The sequence below is a fragment of the Oncorhynchus mykiss genome, chromosome 6 (genome assembly GCF_057628025.1).
Source record: "Oncorhynchus mykiss isolate SJ-2025 chromosome 6, ASM5762802v1, whole genome shotgun sequence".
In the NCBI taxonomy this organism is placed as follows: domain Eukaryota; kingdom Metazoa; phylum Chordata; class Actinopteri; order Salmoniformes; family Salmonidae; genus Oncorhynchus; species Oncorhynchus mykiss.
In genome coordinates, this window is record NC_143027.1 from 79,877,130 (window position 1) to 79,898,742 (window position 21,613).

At 54.0% G+C, this 21,613-nt stretch overlaps 2 protein-coding genes across 2 annotated transcripts in view; one reads left to right on the forward strand and one right to left on the reverse strand.

The window, feature by feature from the left end:
• Positions 1–21,613, forward strand: part of LOC110506788 (protein FAM227B) — a 93,060-nt gene that overhangs the window by 38,999 nt on the left and 32,448 nt on the right. The gene's annotated exons all lie outside the window — the stretch shown is intronic.
• The window catches only part of LOC110518431 (fibroblast growth factor 7), a 40,874-nt gene that overhangs the window by 18,619 nt on the left and 642 nt on the right, over positions 1–21,613 (reverse strand). Inside the window, exon 2 of the mRNA XM_090238981.1 lies at positions 19,948–20,724. Coding sequence (XP_090095107.1) covers positions 19,948–20,236 — 289 coding nt within the window. The 5' untranslated portion in view covers positions 20,237–20,724. The remainder of the gene's footprint in view (positions 1–19,947; positions 20,725–21,613) is intronic.

Consider the following 21,613-nt stretch of genomic DNA (forward strand, 5'->3'; position numbering starts at 1 on the left):
ACCTCGGTTTGACATGAATCAAATAAAAAAACACACCACACAGCTATTTAAGGAAGGGACAAATATTTTTAGTCATTTGTCAACAAAGTTGTGAACTTGTATCGTCCTGAAATAAAGAAGGAATTTCTTCTACATACTTGGGTTGTACAGTATTTAGCTCAGATGTTGGTCAAACAACTTTCATCCTATTGCTCTGTTTAAGGGTTGTAAATCTGAAAGCTCATCTCACTGAATAAGAAGCCTGTAGGATAAAGGCTGTACCACCCCTAAGTGTGTGGATGTTCATTAGGAACCTGTACCACCCTTGAGTTTGTGGATGTTCATTAGGAACCTGAACCACCCCTGAATGTGTGGATGTTCATTAGGAACCTGTACCACCCTTGAGTTTGTGGATGTTCATTAGGAACCTGTACCACTCCTGAGTATGTGGATGTTCGTTAGGAACCTGCATCACTCCTGAGTATGTGGATGTTCATTAGGAACCTGTACCACTCCTGAGTGTGTGGATGTTCATTAGGAACCTGCATCACTCCTGAATATGTGGATGTTCATTAGGAACCTGTACCACTCCTGAGTGTGTGGATGTTCATTAGGAACCTGTACCACTCCTGAGTTTGTGGATGTTCATTAGGAACCTGAACCACCCCTGAATGTGTGGATGTTCATTAGGAACCTGTACCACCCTTGAGTTTGTGGATGTTCATTAGGAACCTGTACCACTCCTGAGTATGTGGATGTTCGTTAGGAACCTGCATCACTCCTGAGTATGTGGATGTTCATTAGGAACCTGTACCACTCCTGAGTGTGTGGATGTTCATTAGGAACCTGCATCACTCCTGAGTATGTGGATGTTCATTAGGAACCTGTACCACTCCTGAGTGTGTGGATGTTCATTAGGAACCTGTACCACCCTTGAGTTTGTGGATGTTCATTAGGAACCTGAACCACCCCTGAATGTGTGGATGTTCATTAGGAACCTGTACCACCCTTGAGTTTGTGGATGTTCATTAGGAACCTGTACCACTCCTGAGTATGTGGATGTTCGTTAGGAACCTGCATCACTCCTGAGTATGTGGATGTTCATTAGGAACCTGTACCACTCCTGAGTGTGTGGATGTTCGTTAGGAACCTGTACCACTCCTGAGTATGTGGATGTTCATTAGGAACCTGCATCACTCCTGAGTGTGTGGATGTTTATTAGGAACCTGGATCTCTTCGATATCTCTTCTCTACTCTGGTGTTTCTAACCTTTTCTAAGGGTTTCTAAGCCCATGTGTGTCTTGTTACAGCTGAGTCACAGGCATCTGATGGTTTATGGTGCGTAACACTGAGAATGCGTCTCAGGTCAGATCTGACTGCTGAGGTTATTCAGGGAGACACACGGAGGCTGACACTGACTGATAGAACAGGGCCATATCTATTATACTGTTATACTGTTATAATAGGGACACAATATATTTGTAATACTAACAGCGTCGCAATACTATATACCGTACAGTGTATTCTATTGTAATAACAGGGTAACAATAGTATTATCTGGTATATAGATATAACAGTGTAACAAATCAATGATACTGTTGTATATTGGTTATACTGTGTTATAACATGGTAACAAATCAACAATGCCATTGTATATCTGTTATACTGTGTTATAACAGGGTAACGATACTATTATATAGCCTATATTTTCTACTGGTTTATAACAGGGTAACGATACTATTATATAGCCTATATTTTCTACTGGTTTATAACAGGGTAACGATACTATTATATAGCCTATATTTTCTACTGGTTTATAACAGGGTAACAATACTATTATATAGTCTGTTGTACTGGATTATAACAGGGTAATGATACTATTATATAGTCTGTTGTACTGGATTATAACAGGATAACAATACTATTATATAGTCTGTTGTACTGGATTATAACAGGATAACAATACTATTATATAGTCTGTTGTACTGGATTATAACAGGATAACAATACTATTATATAGTCTGTTGTACTGGATTATAACAGGATAACAATACTATTATATAGTCTATCTGTTGTGCTTGATTATAACAGGATAACAATACTATTATATAGTCTGTTGTACTGGATTATAACAGGATAACAATACTATTATATAGTCTGTTGTACTGGATTATAACAGGATAACAATACTATGATATAGTCTGTTGTACTGGATTATAACAGGATAACAATACTATTATATAGTCTGTTGTACTGGATTATAACAGGATAACAATACTATTATATAGTCTGTTGTACTGGATTATAACAGGATAACAATACTATTATATAGTCTATCTGTTGTACTGGATTATAACAGGGTAACAATACTATTATATAGTCTGTTGTACTGGATTATAACAGGGTAACAATACTATTATATAGTCTATCTGTTGTACTGGGGCAACAGACACAACACACTCACCAGCAAACTGTCTGTAGGGTTTAAGAGTGTTCCCATATGTTTTTGAATAGCCTACAGCAGGATTAGGCAACTACATTCAGCCGCAGAATTTAACTTTAATAATTTGTACACTACAAATTGACCACAACTAAGTCCAAAAAGAGATTGTATTTGAAAATAACAATACTTTCATACCTTGAATATATTGAGACAAGATCACATACGTCTCTTTTTTACATTTGTGGGAATACTTGCGAACAGATTTCAGAAATTAAACACATTTCTAGCTGAATTCCAGGTGATTTTACAGTATTTTATTTTTACCAAAAACAAAAATCTTAAAATGTACTAAAAACTTTGGGGGGGCCAAAATAAATCAATCACTGGTTTAAACTGGCTCTTGCAGACTCCTGGCATAATTTCCTTAAAACCAGATACAGTAAAACATGCTCTGCTGTCTATGAAGACCCTTATTCAGTGTTTTCACTACAAGCCAACAGTCCTCTACTAGCGTCATATGTTAGTGATTCAGATTAATATGCTCTGCCAATGGCTGTGTCTGAAATCTGGTTTGCCTACTACTTACTTAAACTGCATACTGTGTACTAATCATATAAACTCAGCAAAAAAAGAAACGTCCTCTCACTGTCAACTGCGTTTATTTTCAGCAAACTTAGCATGTGTAAATATTTGTATGAACATAACAAGATTCAACAACTGAGACATAAACTGAACAAGATCCACAGACATGTGACTAACAGAAATGGAATAATGTTTCCCTGAACAAAGGGGGGGTCAAAATCAAAAGTAACAGTCAGTATCTGGTGTGGCCACCAGCTGCATTAAGTATTGGACTGCACCAGATTTGCCAGTTCTTGCTGTGAGATGTTACCCCACTCTTCCACCAAGGCACCTGCAAGTTCCCGGACATTTCTGGGGGGAATGGCCCTAGCCCTCACCCTCCGATCCAGCAGGTCCCAGACTTGCTCAATGGGATTGAAATCCGGGCTCTTCGCTGGCCATGGCAGAACACTGACATTCCTGTATTGCAGGAAATCCCGCACAGAATGAGCAGTATGGCTGGTGGCATTGTCATGCTGGCAGGTCATGTCAGGATGAGCGTGCAGCAATGACAAGCTCAGTCAGACGATACTGTCACACACCGCCCCAGACCATGACGGACCCTCCACCTCCAAATCGATCCTGCTCCAGAGTACAGGCCTCGGTGTAACGCTCATTCCTTCGACGATAAACGCGAATCCGACCATCACCGCTGGTGAGACAAAACCACGACTCGTCAGCAAAGAGCACTTTTTGCCAGTCCTGTCTGGTCCAGCGACGGTGGGTTTGTGCCCATAGGCGACGTTGTTGCAGGTGATGTCTGGTGAGACCTGCCTTACAACAGGCATACAAGCTCTCAGTCCAGCCTCTCTCAGCTTATTGCGGACAGTCTGAGCACTGATGGTGGGATTGTGCGTTCCTGGTGTAACTCGGGCAGTTGTTGTTGCCATCCTGTACCTGTCCCGTAGGTGTGATGTTCAGCTGTACCGATCCTGTGCAGGTGTTGTTACACGTGGTCTGCCACTCCGAGGATGATCAGCTGTCCATCCTGTAGCACTGTCTTAGGTGTCTCACAGAACGGACATTGACATTTATTGCCCTGGCCACATCTGCATCCCTCATGCCTCCTTGCAGCTTGCCTAAGGCACGTTCACGCAGATGAGCACGGACCCTGGGCATCTTTCTTTTGGTGTTTTTCAGAGACAGTAGAGAGGCCTCTTTAGTGTCCTAAGTTTTTATAACTGTGACCTTAATTGCCTACCGTCTGTAGGCTGTTAGTGTCTTAACGACCGTTCCACAGGTGCATGTTCATTAATTGTTTATGGTTCATTGAACAAGCATGGGAAAAAGTGTTTAAACCCTTTACAATGAAGATCTGTGAAGTTATTTGGATTTCTACAAATGATCTTTGAAAGACAGGGTCCTGAAAAAGGGATGTTTCTTTTTTTGCTGAGTTTACTATTTAGAACATACTGTTAAATAAAAACCTAATGCAGTAAGCAACAAATATCAGCATACTAGGCTCATCCTACTGAGAATGCGTCATCTCATGCACAATTGTGTTGATTCCTGCCATTCTTTCATTTTGGTACTTAAAATGTAGGATAGCAAAAGGCAAAAATGTCATTATTATCTGGTGAGTGGTTGATCCTTCTTGGTTGCGTGACATCATTCCTAGTCCTTACCAAAACGCAAAACACTGGCGGGCAATTTCTCTCACCTCGGATCTAAAACCAGTAGTAACCACCAACTTTAATGACAGTTATCTTACATTTTTAATAAAACAGTTCAGCTAGCAATACTAGGTAGCTAGCTAGCTAACGTTAGCTGGACTACATCTAGACTCGGAAGTTCATGCATGGCCACATAGACACGGGATTCAGGGGCCAGCTGGTTAGATATGATTCTACCATGGGCAACAACAACTGGATGCTAGTTTGTTTTCAACAAAATATGTACAACTCATAGCTGTATAGTTGATCCAGTGACCATCGCATTTAGAAGGATAGCTACTGACTGAAATGTAGCTAGCTCACTGGCCAGGCAGTAGCCACTACTCGCCAGCTAATTGTCGATTTCCTATTCTTTGGAACATTTGGGTTGACTTGCTCATATCAAGCAACAGACAGTTTGTATACATTGTTTTAATAATAATTTGTGGATTTGTTTTATGAATAATTGGTATGTAGCTGTGCCTGTCTGTCTGTCTGGCTGCCTGTGTCTGTCTGTCTGCCTGTCTGCCTGCCTGTCTGGCTGCCTGTGTCTGTCTGTCTGCCTGTCTGCCTGCCTGCCTGTCTGTCTGTCTGTCTGTCTGTCTGTCTGTCTGTCTGTCTGTGCAGCGGTTGTGTTCAAGGCTGATTAGTCCCCCAAGCCCTACTCACTTCACCTCACTTCACCTCGGCCCTGCCCTGCCCTGTCCTGCCCACCTCACCCCACCTCACTTCACCTCGGCCCTGCCCTCCCCAGCCCACCTCACCTCACTTCACCTCGGCCCTGCCCTGCCCTGCCCTGCCCTACCCACCTCACCCCACCTCACTTCACCTCGGCCCTGCCCTCCCCAGCCCACCTCACCTCACTTCCACTCAGCCCTGCCCTGCCCAGCCCACCTCACCTCACTTCCACTCAGCCCTGCCCTGCCCAGCCCACCTCACCTCACTTCCACTCAGCCCTGCCCACCTCACCCCACCTCACTTCACCTCGGCCCTGCCCTCCCCAGCCCACCTCACCTCACTTCACCTCGGCCCTGCCCTGCCCTGCCCTGCCCTACCCACCTCACCCCACCTCACTTCACCTCGGCCCTGCCCTCCCCAGCCCACCTCACCTCACTTCCACTCAGCCCTGCCCTGCCCTGCCCACATCACCCCACCTCACTTCACCTTGGCCCTGCCCTGCCCTGCCCTGCCCACTTCACCCCACCTCACTTCACCTCGGCCCTGCCCAGCCCACCTCACCTCACTTCACCTCAGCCCTGCCCTGCCCAGCCCACCTCACTTCACCTCGGCCCTGCCCAGCCCACCTCACCCCACCTCACTTCAACTCGGCCCTGACCTACCCACCTCACCACACCTCACTTCACCTCGGCCCTGCCCTGTCCAGTCCACCTCACCTCACTTCACCTCGGCCCTGCCCTGCCCAGCCCACCTCACCTCACTTCACCTCGGCCCTGCCCTGCCCAGCCTACCTCACTTCACCTCGGCCTTGCTCAGCCCTGCCCAGCCCACCTCACCCCACCTAGCTTCACCTCGGCCCTGCCCTGCCCTGCCCACCTCACCTCACTTCATCTCAGCCCTGCCCAGCCCACCTCACCTCACTTCACCTCGGCCCTACCCTGCCCAGCCCACCTCACCTCACTTCACCTCGGCCCTGCCCTGCCCAGCCCACCTCACCTCACTTCACCTCGGCCCTGCCCTGCCCAGCCCACCTCACCTCACTTCACCTCGGCCCTGCCCTGCCCAGCCCACCTCACCTCACTTCACCTCGGCCCTGCCCTGCCCAGCCCACCTCACCTCACTTCACCTCGGCCCTGCCCTGCCCAGCCCACCTCACCTCACTTCACCTCGGCCCTGCTCAGCCCAGCCCAGCCCACCTCACCCCACCTCACTTCAACTCGGCCCTGACCTACCCACCTCACCACACCTCACTTCACCTCGGCCCTGCCCTGTCCAGTCCACCTCACCTCACTTCACCTCGGCCCTGCCCTGCCCAGCCCACCTCACCTCACTTCACCTCGGCCCTGCCCTGCCCAGCCTACCTCACTTCACCTCGGCCTTGCTCAGCCCTGCCCAGCCCACCTCACCCCACCTAGCTTCACCTCGGCCCTGCCCTGCCCTGCCCACCTCACCTCACTTCATCTCAGCCCTGCCCAGCCCACCTCACCTCACTTCACCTCGGCCCTGCCCTGCCCAGCCCACCTCACCTCACTTCACCTCGGCCCTGCCCTGCCCAGCCCACCTCACCTCACTTCACCTCGGCCCTGCCCAGCCCACCTCACTTCACCTCGGCCCTGCCCTGCCCAGCCCACCTCACCTCACTTCACCTCGGCCCTGCCCTGCCCAGCCCACCTCACCTCACTTCACCTCGGCCCTGCCCTGCCCAGCCCACCTCACCTCACTTCACCTCGGCCCTGCCCTGCCCAGCCCACCTCACCTCACTTCACCTCGGCCCTGCCCTGCCCAGCCCACCTCACCTCACTTCACCTCGGCCCTGCCCTGCCCAGCCCACCTCACCTCACTTCACCTCGGCCCTGCCCTGCCCAGCCCACCTCACCTCACTTCACCTCGGCCCTGCTCAGCCCAGCCCAGCCCACCTCACCCCACCTCACTTCAACTCGGCCCTGACCTACCCACCTCACCACACCTCAATTCACCTCGGCCCTGCCCTGTCCAGTCCACCTCACCTCACTTCACCTCGGCCCTGCCCTGCCCAGCCCACCTCACCTCACTTCACCTCGGCCCTGCCCTGCCCAGCCTACCTCACTTCACCTCGGCCTTGCTCAGCCCTGCCCAGCCCACCTCACCCCACCTAGCTTCACCTCGGCCCTGCCCTGCCCTGCCCACCTCACCTCACTTCATCTCAGCCCTGCCCAGCCCACCTCACCTCACTTCACCTCGGCCCTGCCCTGCCCAGCCCACCTCACCTCACTTCACCTCGGCCCTGCCCTGCCCAGCCCACCTCACCTCACTTCACCTCGGCCCTGCCCAGCCCACCTCACTTCACCTCGGCCCTGCCCTGCCCAGCCCACCTCACCTCACTTCACCTCGGCCCTGCCCTGCCCAGCCCACCTCACCTCACTTCACCTCGGCCCTGCCCTGCCCAGCCCACCTCACCTCACTTCACCTCGGCCCTGCCCTGCCCAGCCCACCTCACCTCACTTCACCTCGGCCCTGCCCTGCCCAGCCCACCTCACCTCACTTCACCTCGGCCCTGCTCAGCCCAGCCCAGCCCACCTCACCCCACCTCACTTCAACTCGGCCCTGACCTACCCACCTCACCACACCTCACTTCACCTCGGCCCTGCCCTGTCCAGTCCACCTCACCTCACTTAGCCTCGGCCCTGCCCAGCCCACCTCACTTCACCTCGGCCCTGCCCTGCCCAGCCCACCTCACCTCACTTCACCTCGGCCCTGCCCAGCCCACCTCACTTCACCTCGGCCCTGCCCTGCCCAGCCCACCTCACCTCACTTCACCTCGGCCCTGCCCTGCCCAGCCCACCTCACCTCACTTCACCTCGGCCCTGCCCTGCCCAGCCTACCTCACTTCACCTCGGCCTTGCTCAGCCCTGCCCAGCCCACCTCACCCCACCTAGCTTCACCTCGGCCCTGCCCTGCCCTGCCCACCTCACCTCACTTCATCTCAGCCCTGCCCAGCCCACCTCACCTCACTTCACCTCGGCCCTGCTCAGCCCAGCCCAGCCCACCTCACCCCACCTCACTTCAACTCGGCCCTGACCTACCCACCTCACCACACCTCACTTCACCTCGGCCCTGCCCTGTCCAGTCCACCTCACCTCACTTCACCTCGGCCCTGCCCAGCCCACCTCACTTCACCTCGGCCCTGCCCTGCCCAGCCCACCTCACCTCACTTCACCTCGGCCCTGCCCAGCCCACCTCACCTCACCTCGGCCATGCCCTGCCCAGCCCACCTCACCTCACTTCACCTCGGCCCTGCCCTGCCCAGCCCACCTCACCTCACTTCACCTCGGCCCTGTCCTGCCCAGCCCACCTCACCTCACTTCACCTCGGCCCTGTCCTGCCCAGCCCACCTCACCTCACTTCACCTCGGCCCTGCCCTGCCCAGCCCACCTCACCTCACTTCACCTCGGCCCTGCTCAGCCCAGCCCACCTCACCTCACTTCACTTCACCTCGGCCCTGCCCTCCCCAGCCCACCTCACCTCACTTCCACTCAGCCCTGCCCTGCCCTGCCCTGCCCACCTCACCCCACCTCACTTCACCTTGGCCCTGCCCTGCCCTGCCCACTTCACCCCACCTCACTTCACCTCGGCCCTGCCCAGCCCACCTCACCTCACTTCACCTCAGCCCTGCCCTGCCCAGCCCACCTCACTTCACCTCGGCCCTGCCCAGCCCACCTCACCCCACCTCACTTCAACTCGGCCCTGACCTACCCACCTCACCACACCTCACTTCACCTCGGCCCTGCCCTGTCCAGTCCACCTCACCTCACTTCACCTCGGCCCTGCCCTGCCCAGCCCACCTCACCTCACTTCACCTCGGCCCTGCCCTGCCCAGCCTACCTCACTTCACCTCGGCCTTGCTCAGCCCTGCCCAGCCCACCTCACCCCACCTAGCTTCACCTCGGCCCTGCCCTGCCCTGCCCACCTCACCTCACTTCATCTCAGCCCTGCCCAGCCCACCTCACCTCACTTCACCTCGGCCCTGCCCTGCCCAGCCCACCTCACCTCACTTCACCTCGGCCCTGCCCTGCCCAGCCCACCTCACCTCACTTCACCTCGGCCCTGCCCAGCCCACCTCACTTCACCTCGGCCCTGCCCTGCCCAGCCCACCTCACCTCACTTCACCTCGGCCCTGCCCTGCCCAGCCCACCTCACCTCACTTCACCTCGGCCCTGCCCTGCCCAGCCCACCTCACCTCACTTCACCTCGGCCCTGCTCAGCCCTGCCCAGCCCACCTCACTTCACTTCACCTCGGCCCTGCCCTGCCCAGCCCACCTCACCTCACTTCACCTCGGCCCTGCTCAGCCCAGCCCAGCCCACCTCACCCCACCTCACTTCAACTCGGCCCTGACCTACCCACCTCACCACACCTCACTTCACCTCGGCCCTGCCCTGTCCAGTCCACCTCACCTCACTTCACCTCGGCCCTGCCCAGCCCACCTCACTTCACCTCGGCCCTGCCCTGCCCAGCCCACCTCACCTCACTTCACCTCGGCCCTGCCCAGCCCACCTCACTTCACCTCGGCCCTGCCCTGCCCAGCCCACCTCACCTCACTTCACCTCGGCCCTGCCCTGCCCAGCCCACCTCACCTCACTTCACCTCGGCCCTGTCCTGCCCAGCCCACCTCACCTCACTTCACCTCGGCCCTGTCCTGCCCAGCCCACCTCACCTCACTTCACCTCGGCCCTGCCCTGCCCAGCCCACCTCACCTCACTTCACCTCGGCCCTGCCCTGACCTACCCACCTCACCTCACCTCACTTCACCTCGGCCCTGCCCTGCCCTGCCCAGCCCACCTCACCTCACTTCACCTCGGCCCTGCCCTGCCCAGCCCACCTCACCTCACTTCACCTCGGCCCTGCCCTGCCCAGCCCACCTCACTTCACCTCGGCCCTGCCCTGCCCAGCCCACCTCACCTCACTTCCCCTTGGCCCTGCCCAGCCCACCCCACCCCACCTCACTTCACCTCGGCCCTGCCCTGTCCAGCCCACCTCACCTCACTTCACCTCGGCCCTGCCCTGCCCAGCCCACCTCACCTCACTTCACCTCGGCCCTGCCCTGCCCAGCCCACCCCACCTCACTTCACCTCGGCCCTGCCCTGCTCAGCCTAGCTCACCTCACTTCACCTCGGCCCTGCCCTGCTCAGCCTAGCTCACCTCACTTCACCTCGGCCCTGCCCTGCTCAGCCTAGCTCACCTCACTTCACCTCGGCCCTGCCCTGCTCAGCCTAGCTCACCTCACTTCACCTCGGCCCTGCCCACCCCACCTCACTTCACCTCGGCCCTGCCCTGCCCAGCCCACCCCACCTCACTTCACCTCGGCCCTGCTCAGCCCAGCCCAGCTCACCCCACTTTACCCCAGCCCAGACCAGGCTAGGCCAGACAGGAACAGAGCAATATGAATCAAATATTTATTAGCTGTATTCATGCCCATGCTGGGCTCTTCAAAGGCCTGTGTGTGTGTGTGTGTGTGTGTGTGTGTGTGTGTGTGTGTGTGTGTGTGTGTGTGTGTGTGTGTGTGTGTGTGTGTGTGTGTGTGTGTGTGTGTGTGTGTGTGTGTGTGTGTGTGTGTGTGTGTGTGCGTGCCTGCATGTCTCCCTGCGTGCCATTGTCAGACACATCTGGGTGGATCCATTTCTCTGCTTTTCAAGGCCAGTTTTTGTTTCGCAAGACTCATCTTCCCCCTCCTCACCAGAGACAGAGGCTACCCTGGTCACACCAACATTCCACAGCCAGATAGACAGGCTTCCCTGGTCACGCCAACATTCCACAGCCAGATAGACAGGCTACCCTGGTCACACCAACATTCCACAGCCAGGTAGACAGGCTTCCCTGGTCACACCAACATTCCACAGCCAGATAGACAGGCTTCCCTGGTCATGCCAACATTCCACAGCCAGACAGACAGGCTACCCTGGTCACGCCAACATTCCACAGCCAGGTAGACAGGCTACCCTGGTCACGCCAACATTCCACAGCCAGATAGACAGGCTACCCTGGTCACGACAAAATTCCACAGCCAGGTAGACAGGCTTCCCTGGTCACGCTAACATTCCACAGCCAGGTAGACAGGCTACCCTGGTCACGCCAACATTCCACAGCCAGATAGACAGGCTACCCTGGTCACGCCAACATCCCACAGCCAGGTAGACAGGCTTCCCTGGTCACGCCAACATTCCACAGCCAGATAGACAGGCTACCCTGGTCACGCCAACATCCCACAGCCAGGTAGACAGGCTTCCCTGGTCACGCCAACATTCCACAGCCAGACAGACAGGCTACCCTGGTCACGCCAACATTCCACAGCCAGATAGACAGGCAGACAGGCTACCCTGGTCACGCCAACATTCCACAGCCAGATAGACAGTCTACCCTGGTCACGCCAACATTCCACAGCCAGGTAGACAGGCTACCATGGTCACATCAACATTCCACAGCCAGATAGACAGTCTACCCTGGTCACGTCAACATTCCACAGCCAGATAGACAGGCTACCCTGGTCACGTCAACATTCCACAGCCAGATAGACAGGTAGACAGGCTACCCTGGTCACGCCAAAATTCCACAGCCAGATAGACAGGCTACCCTGGTCACGTCAACATTCCACAGCCAGACAGACAGGCTACCCTGGTCACACCAACATTCCACAGCCAGACAGACAGGCTACCCTGGTCACACCTACATTCCACAGCCAGATAGACAGGCTACCCTGGTCACGCCAACATTCCACAGCCAGACAGACAGGCTACCCTGGTCACACCTACATTCCACAGCCAGATAGACAGGCTACCCTGGTCACACCTACATTCCACAGCCAGATAGACAGGCTACCCTGGTCACGCCAACATTCCACAGCCAGACAGACAGGCTACCCTGGTCACACCTACATTCCACAGCCAGATAGACAGGCTACCCTGGTCACGCCAACATTCCACAGCCAGACAGACAGGCTTCCCTGGTCACGCCAACATTCCACAGCCAGATAGACAGGCTACCCTGGTCACGCCAACATTCCACAGCCAGATAGACAGGCTACCCTGGTCACGCCAACATTCCACAGCCAGATAGACAGGCTACCCTGGTCACGCCAACATTCCACAGCCAGGTAGACAGGCTTCCCTGGTCACGCCAACATTCCACAGCCAGATAGACAGGCTACCCTGGTCACGCCAACATTCCACAGCCAGGTAGACAGGCTTCCCTGGTCACGCCAACATTCCACAGCCAGATAGACAGGCTACCCTGGTCACGCCAACATTCCACAGCCAGATAGACAGGCATATGGACAGGTGAGCAGGCAGACAGACAGATAGATAGATAGACAGGCGGGCATCTGAGCAGACAGACAGGTAGATAGGCTACCCTGGCCATGCCAGCATTCCACTGACACACAGACAGATAGACAGACAGGCAGGGAGGGAGGCAGGCAGACGGGCAGTTGAGCAGACAGGTAGACAGACAAACAGACGGGCAGACATTATTGAAACCTATAGAGTTATTGTTTTGATGTCACACTCCCACATACTAAACCCGTATCCCTGTGGATAGACTAGGTCAGCTTGGGCTACTTCACTGAGGTGTTTAATATGTGCGTGGGTGCGTGCGTGTTTCATGCCAGTTCATTTGTCCTGGCCGTCTGCATCTCCAGCCCCAACTCCCAGCCCCTTGGTTTACTTCATTAGTGGCTGTGTTTACATGGTGTTATGGTTGGCTCTGCCAGAGCCCACACCTGCTTCACTTTACCTCTGTCACTTTGGCTGCCCTAACAGAGACACATGACCCATTACTAGTGTGATTACACTGCAGAGGGAACATTGGACAATAACATCAGGCTGCTCCAGGGAGTCCCAGAGGGGAGAGAGCTAGCTGCTATATGACCGTGTTCCAACAGCCTTATTACTCACTCAACAGACTGGGAGATAACTCACATAGACACAGAGGAATCTGCCAGCTGAGCTCTCTGTCTCTCCGTTTCTTGGTTTCTCTCCCTCTATTTGTTTTTGGTTTCTCTCTCTCTGTTTTTCTGCTCTCTCTGTTTCTTTCTTCACTTTCTTTCCCCCTCTCTATTTCTCTCTCTCTCTCTCTCTCTCTCTCTCTCTCTCTCTCTCTCTCTATTGCTTTCTCTCTCTCTCTCTCTCTCTCTCTCTCTCTCTCTCTCTCTCTCTCGATCTCTCTCCCTCTTGCTTTCTCTCTCTCTCTCTCTCTCTCTCTCTCTCACTCTCTCTCTATTGCTTTCTCTCTCTCTCTCTCTCTATTGCTTTCTCTCTCTCTCTCTCTCTCTCTATCTCTCTCTCTCTCTCTCTCTCTCTCTATCTCTGACTAGACATGAGTGACTAAGATCTCAGCAACGTGGACATTGCTCAACCATATTGTTATTAGCAGTAACACATCAGCCGTAAAAATGTTTAGACATGTCTGAGAGTCTAAAGCAGCCCATAAACATACAGTGAGTAGAATGTATAAGTCACCCTCTCTACATCTACTGTTGCTGAGAGTCCACTCAGAGCCACCTGTTAGTAAGAGATGAATCCTACTACACAGACTGGAATTCAATCAAACCTACCCCACCAGTTTACACAGTATCTATCTTTGTTTACAAACTACAACCTGCACAATATCAGTTTGTTTGATTGAATTCTATTGAAGTGATGAGTCCTAAGACAACACATACTGTAGCTGTTAAGATGTGGATAATAAAACCAGCCTTACTGTAGCAATTAAGGGGGTATAAAACATATAATATAACATTTGGATCTGTAACATTACTGTAACATTTGGCGGGTCTTATAGATATAGATATACACTAGATAGATCATTCTTACTGTAACAGTTGGCGAGTTAAGGGTTAATTAGGGCTAAGTGCCTTGCTCAAGGGTACATCAACAGATTTTCACCTTGTCGGTTAGGGGATTCGAACTAGGGACCTGTCGGTTACTGGCTCAATGCTCTAACCCAGCGGTGTCAAACACATTTTGTTCCAGGAGGGCCTGCCGCCCTATACAGTGTATAGATCAGTCTCACTGTAACAGTTAGTGGTGTTTTATAGATAGATATACAGTATATAGATCAGTCTTACTGTAACAGTTGGTGGGGCCTTATATACATAAATATAGTATATAGACCAGTCTTACTGTCACAGTTGGTGGGGTCCTATAGATAGATATACAGTATATAGATCAGTCTCACTGTAACAGTTGGTGGGGTCTTTTATAGATAGATATACAGTATATAGATCAGTCTCACTGTAACAGTTGGTAGGGTTGTACAGATAGATGCACAGTATATAGATCAGTCTTACTGTAACAGTTGGTGGGGTCTTATATATATATATATATATATATATATATATATATATATATATATATATATATATATATATATACAGTATATAGATCAGTCTTACTGCAACAGTTGGCATGGGGGGGCAGGTTGGGTTTTCCTGGGGAATACATCTATACATCAACATTCTTTTTTTTAGCAGCGGCGGCCACGATTTAATAGCGGAGGCCACGATTTAGCAGCGGAGGCCACGATTTAGCAGCGGCGGCCACGATTTAGCAGCGGCGGCCACGATTTAGCAGCGGCGGCCACGATTTAGCAGCGGCGGCCACGATTTAGCAGCGGCGGCCACGATTTAATAGCAGCGGCGGCCACGATTTAGCAGCGGCGGCCACGATTTAGCAGCGGCGGCCACGATTTAGCAGCGGCGGCCACGATTTAATAGCGGAGGCCACGATTTAGCAGCGGAGGCCACGATTTAGCAGCGGCGGCCACGATTTAGCAGCGGCGGCCACGATTTAGCAGCGGCGGCCACGATTTAGCAGCGGCGGCCACGATTTAGCAGCGGCGGCCACGATTTAGCAGCGGCGGCCACGATTTAATAGCAGCGGCGGCCACGATTTAGCAGCGGCGGCCACGATTTAGCAGCGGCGGCCACGATTTAGCAGCGGCGGCCACGATTTAGCAGCGGCGGCCACGATTTAGCAGCGGCGGCCACGATTTAGCAGCGGCGGCCACGATTTAATAAGCAGCGGAGGCCACGATTTAGCAGCGGCGGCCACGATTTAGCAGCGGCGGCCACGATTTAATAGCAGCGGCGGCCACGATTTAGCAGCGGCGGCCACGATTTAGCAGCGGCGGCCACGATTTAATAGCGGAGGCCACGATTTAGCAGCGGAGGCCACGATTTAGCAGCGGCGGCCACGATTTAATAGCGGAGGCCACGATTTAGCAGCGGAGGCCACGATTTAGCAGCGGCGGCCACGATTTAATAGCGGAGGCCACGATTTAGCAGCGGCGGCCACGATTTAGCAGCGGAGGCCACGATTTAATAGCGGAGGCCACGATTTAGCAGCGGAGGCCACGATTTAGCAGCGGAGGCCACGATTTAGCAGCGGAGGCCACGATTTAATAGCGGAGGCCACGATTTAGCAGCGGAGGCCACGATTTAGCAGCGGAGGCCACGATTTAATAGCGGAGGCCACGATTTAGCAGCGGAGGCCACGATTTAATAGCGGAGGCCACGATTTAGCAGCGGAGGCCACGATTTAGCAGCGGAGGCCACGATTTAATAGCGGAGGCCACGATTTAGCAGCGGAGGCCACGATTTAATAGCGGAGGCCACGATTTAGCAGCGGAGGCCACGATTTAGCAGCGGCGGCCACGATTTAATAGCGGAGGCCACGATTTAGCAGCGGAGGCCACGATTTAGCAGCGGCGGCCACGATTTAATAGCGGAGGCCACGATTTAGCAGCGGAGGCCACGATTTAGCAGCGGCGGCCACGATTTAATAGCGGAGGCCACGATTTAGCAGCGGCGGCCACGATTTAATAGCGGAGGCCACGATTTAGCAGCGGAGGCCACGATTTAGCAGCGGAGGCCACGATTTAGCAGCGGCGGCCACGATTTAATAGCGGAGGCCATGATTTAGCAGCGGCGGCCACGATTTAGCAGCGGCGGCCACGATTTAATAGCGGAGACCACGATTTAGCAGCGGAGGCCACGATTTAGCAGCGGAGGCCACGATTTAATAGCGGAGGCCACGATTTAGCAGCGGAGGCCACGATTTAGCAGCGGAGGCCACGATTTAGCAGCGGAGGCCACGATTTAGCAGCGGAGGCCACGATTTAGCAGCGGAGGCCACGATTTAGCAGCGGCGGCCACGATTTAGCAGCGGAGGCCACGATTTAGCAGCGGCGGCCACGATTTAGCAGCGGCGGCCACGATTTAGCAGCGGCGGCCACGATTTAATAGCAGCGGCGGCCACGATTTAGCAGCGGCGGCCACGATTTAGCAGCGGCGGCCACGATTTAGCAGCGGCGGCCACGATTTAGCAGCGGCGGCCACGATTTAGCAGCGGCGGCCACGATTTAGCAGCGGCGGCCACGATTTAGCAGCGGCGGCCACGATTTAGCAGCGGCGGCCACGATTTAATAGCAGCGGCGGCCACGATTTAGCAGCGGCGGCCACGATTTAGCAGCGGCGGCCACGATTTAGCAGCGGCGGCCACGATTTAGCAGCGGCGGCCACGATTTAGCAGCGGCGGCCACGATTTAGCAGCGGCGGCCACGATTTAATAAGCAGCGGAGGCCACGATTTAGCAGCGGCGGCCACGATTTAGCAGCGGCGGCCACGATTTAATAGCAGCGGCGGCCACGATTTAGCAGCGGCGGCCACGATTTAGCAGCGGCGGCCACGATTTAATAGCGGAGGCCACGATTTAGCAGCGGAGGCCACGATTTAGCAGCGGCGGCCACGATTTAATAGCGGAGGCCACGATTTAGCAGCGGAGGCCACGATTTAGCAGCGGCGGCCACGATTTAATAGCGGAGGCCACGATTTAGCAGCGGCGGCCACGATTTAGCAGCGGAGGCCACGATTTAATAGCGGAGGCCACGATTTAGCAGCGGAGGCCACGATTTAGCAGCGGAGGCCACGATTTAGCAGCGGAGGCCACGATTTAATAGCGGAGGCCACGATTTAGCAGCGGAGGCCACGATTTAGCAGCGGAGGCCACGATTTAATAGCGGAGGCCACGATTTAGCAGCGGAGGCCACGATTTAATAGCGGAGGCCACGATTTAGCAGCGGAGGCCACGATTTAGCAGCGGAGGCCACGATTTAATAGCGGAGGCCACGATTTAGCAGCGGAGGCCACGATTTAATAGCGGAGGCCACGATTTAGCAGCGGAGGCCACGATTTAGCAGCGGCGGCCACGATTTAATAGCGGAGGCCACGATTTAGCAGCGGAGGCCACGATTTAGCAGCGGCGGCCACGATTTAATAGCGGAGGCCACGATTTAGCAGCGGAGGCCACGATTTAGCAGCGGCGGCCACGATTTAATAGCGGAGGCCACGATTTAGCAGCGGCGGCCACGATTTAATAGCGGAGGCCACGATTTAGCAGCGGAGGCCACGATTTAGCAGCGGAGGCCACGATTTAGCAGCGGCGGCCACGATTTAATAGCGGAGGCCATGATTTAGCAGCGGCGGCCACGATTTAGCAGCGGCGGCCACGATTTAATAGCGGAGACCACGATTTAGCAGCGGAGGCCACGATTTAGCAGCGGAGGCCACGATTTAATAGCGGAGGCCACGATTTAGCAGCGGAGGCCACGATTTAGCAGCGGAGGCCACGATTTAGCAGCGGAGGCCACGATTTAGCAGCGGAGGCCACGATTTAGCAGCGGAGGCCACGATTTAGCAGCGGCGGCCACGATTTAGCAGCGGAGGCCACGATTTAGCAGCGGCGGCCACGATTTAGCAGCGGCGGCCACGATTTAGCAGCGGCGGCCACGATTTAATAGCAGCGGCGGCCACGATTTAGCAGCGGCGGCCACGATTTAGCAGCGGCGGCCACGATTTAGCAGCGGCGGCCACGATTTAGCAGCGGCGGCCACGATTTAGCAGCGGCGGCCACGATTTAGCAGCGGCGGCCACGATTTAATAAGCAGCGGAGGCCACGATTTAGCAGCGGCGGCCACGATTTAGCAGCGGCGGCCACGATTTAATAGCAGCGGCGGCCACGATTTAGCAGCGGCGGCCACGATTTAGCAGCGGCGGCCACGATTTAATAGCGGAGGCCACGATTTAGCAGCGGAGGCCACGATTTAGCAGCGGCGGCCACGATTTAATAGCGGAGGCCACGATTTAGCAGCGGAGGCCACGATTTAGCAGCGGCGGCCACGATTTAATAGCGGAGGCCACGATTTAGCAGCGGCGGCCACGATTTAGCAGCGGAGGCCACGATTTAATAGCGGAGGCCACGATTTAGCAGCGGAGGCCACGATTTAGCAGCGGAGGCCACGATTTAGCAGCGGAGGCCACGATTTAATAGCGGAGGCCACGATTTAGCAGCGGAGGCCACGATTTAGCAGCGGAGGCCACGATTTAATAGCGGAGGCCACGATTTAGCAGCGGAGGCCACGATTTAATAGCGGAGGCCACGATTTAGCAGCGGAGGCCACGATTTAGCAGCGGAGGCCACGATTTAATAGCGGAGGCCACGATTTAGCAGCGGAGGCCACGATTTAATAGCGGAGGCCACGATTTAGCAGCGGAGGCCACGATTTAGCAGCGGCGGCCACGATTTAATAGCGGAGGCCACGATTTAGCAGCGGAGGCCACGATTTAGCAGCGGCGGCCACGATTTAATAGCGGAGGCCACGATTTAGCAGCGGAGGCCACGATTTAGCAGCGGCGGCCACGATTTAATAGCGGAGGCCACGATTTAGCAGCGGCGGCCACGATTTAATAGCGGAGGCCACGATTTAGCAGCGGAGGCCACGATTTAGCAGCGGAGGCCACGATTTAGCAGCGGCGGCCACGATTTAATAGCGGAGGCCATGATTTAGCAGCGGCGGCCACGATTTAGCAGCGGCGGCCACGATTTAATAGCGGAGACCACGATTTAGCAGCGGAGGCCACGATTTAGCAGCGGAGGCCACGATTTAATAGCGGAGGCCACGATTTAGCAGCGGAGGCCACGATTTAGCAGCGGAGGCCACGATTTAGCAGCGGAGGCCACGATTTAGCAGCGGAGGCCACGATTTAGCAGCGGAGGCCACGATTTAGCAGCGGCGGCCACGATTTAGCAGCGGCGGCCACGATTTAGCAGCGGAGGCCACGATTTAACAGCGGAGGCCATGATTTAACAGCGGCGGCCACGATTTAGCAGCGGCGGCCACGATTTAACAGCGGCGGCCACGATTTAGCAGCGGAGGCCACGATTTAACAGCGGAGGCCACGATTTAACAGCGGAGGCCACGATTTAGCAGCGGAGGCCATGATTTAACAGCGGCAGCCACGATTTAACAGCGGCGGCCACGATTTAGCAGCGGAGGCCACGATTTAATAGCGGCGGCCACGATTTAGCAGCGGAGGCCACGATTTAGCAGCGGAGGCCACGATTTAACAGCGGCGGCCACGATTTAGCAGCGGAGGCCACGATTTAGCAGCGGCGGCCACGATTTAGCAGCGGCGGGCACGATTTAGCAGAGGCGGGCATGATTTAGCGGCGGTGTGCCGCAGTATATAGGGGAAACAGTGGTCTTACTGTAACAGTTGGTGGGGTCTTGTGTCCCGTTGATGTTGCCGTAGTCGTCAACGGTAAGGAACCACTGTGTCCGGCTGAACAGCTGTCGTATGCGTACATCTCCCCCTTCCATGTAGTCGTAGTTCCGTGCATGGCGCTCGTGCTTGGAGCAGTTCATGATGGCGGCTAGCTGCTCGGGTGTGCAGTTGCTGCAGGCCACACACACACTGCCCAGCAGGAAGATGATGTGAAGGTACAGTCCCGACAGCAAGTTAGGCAGGTTGCATGGCAGTGGCATCCATCTGGGCATTATAATGCACTGCTGTGGGGCATCACGGACAACATGCTGAAATACTGCTGTCTGCTCCGGCAGACAGAACAGAACAGAGTGCCCTCCAAGCGCAGTTCACTAGGAGCCTGGATGACCTGTGCCCTGACCTGTGACCTGTAACCCCTGGCTGGGGTGCTGAGGCCAGCTGGTGGGAGGTGGAGTGGGTGAAGGGTAGGAGGGTTGGAGAGTGACTAGGCACTTGTGTGATGTCTCTCTCTGTTTGGAGTTGTTGTCTGTCTCTCTGTTGTAAGGACACAAGGCTCTAGGTTGATGTCCGTCTGTCTCACTGTCTCTCTGTATGAATGAGGCCAGCCTTTATGTTGATGTCTGTCAGTCTGTCTCAGTGTAATCCTCACTGTGTGTCGGCTGTGTGATCCCGGCAGAGGAGACCGTCATCCAACAGCAGACATGGTCTTGTCTGCTTCCGTCTGTTTCCGGATGTTTCAGGGGTTCTGTGGAGGCCAGAGCTGTGGAAGAGAAGGATGTTAGTGTGTGTTAGATGTCTGCAATTTCTAGAGCCTGTAATTTAGACAGCAGTCCAGTGGATGTGGATCTACAGCATACTACGACTCACTCCCACTTGGATAGTCTATGATTCCCAGACAGTGTTAAAGTGAAGAGTTGAGCTGCAGTGCTGAATGTAACACTGGACATCTGCTTTAGGTTTGTAACCTTGCTCTAGTAGCCGGTCCCTCTTAATCCCAGTGTGTAGTCGTTTACCAAACTGTCCCCAGCCCAGTCTACTGCCTACTGTACTGTACCTTACTGATCTGTGCTTTCAAAACCTATTCAGTTAGCAACAACACTGATTGTGATATGTCTGATTTCATAGATTGTGTTGTCAATGGCTCTATCGGTCTCTGCTACCTTGTTGTTGTCATTTGTCTCAGACAGAGTTGTCTGGAAATGGAAATGGAAGCTGTGCATCCTCAAGATGTGATTCTCAAAAGATGCCAGCTCAAGATGTGATTCTCAAAAGATGCCAGCTCAAGATGTGATTCTCAAAAGATGCCAGCTCAAGATGTGATTCTCAAAAGATGCCAGCTCAAGATGTGATTCTCAAAAGATGCCAGCTCAAGATGTGATTCTCAAAAGATGCCAGCTCAAGATGTGATTCTCAAAAGATGCCAGCTCAAGATGTGATTCTCAAAAGATGCCAGCTCAAGATGCGAGTTCAAGTTCTTGAATAAAGTAAAAAAAGGAAACTGAAATGAACTCTCCTTTAGCTGTGTGTGGATAGATGGAAATATCCTAGAGCTGCCATCTCTATATTTATATATATATCTCTAACCTCTATCTGTAATATCTGTATCTGTCTGCAACATGTCTGTAGACTTTCAGTGAGTCTCAGCAGAT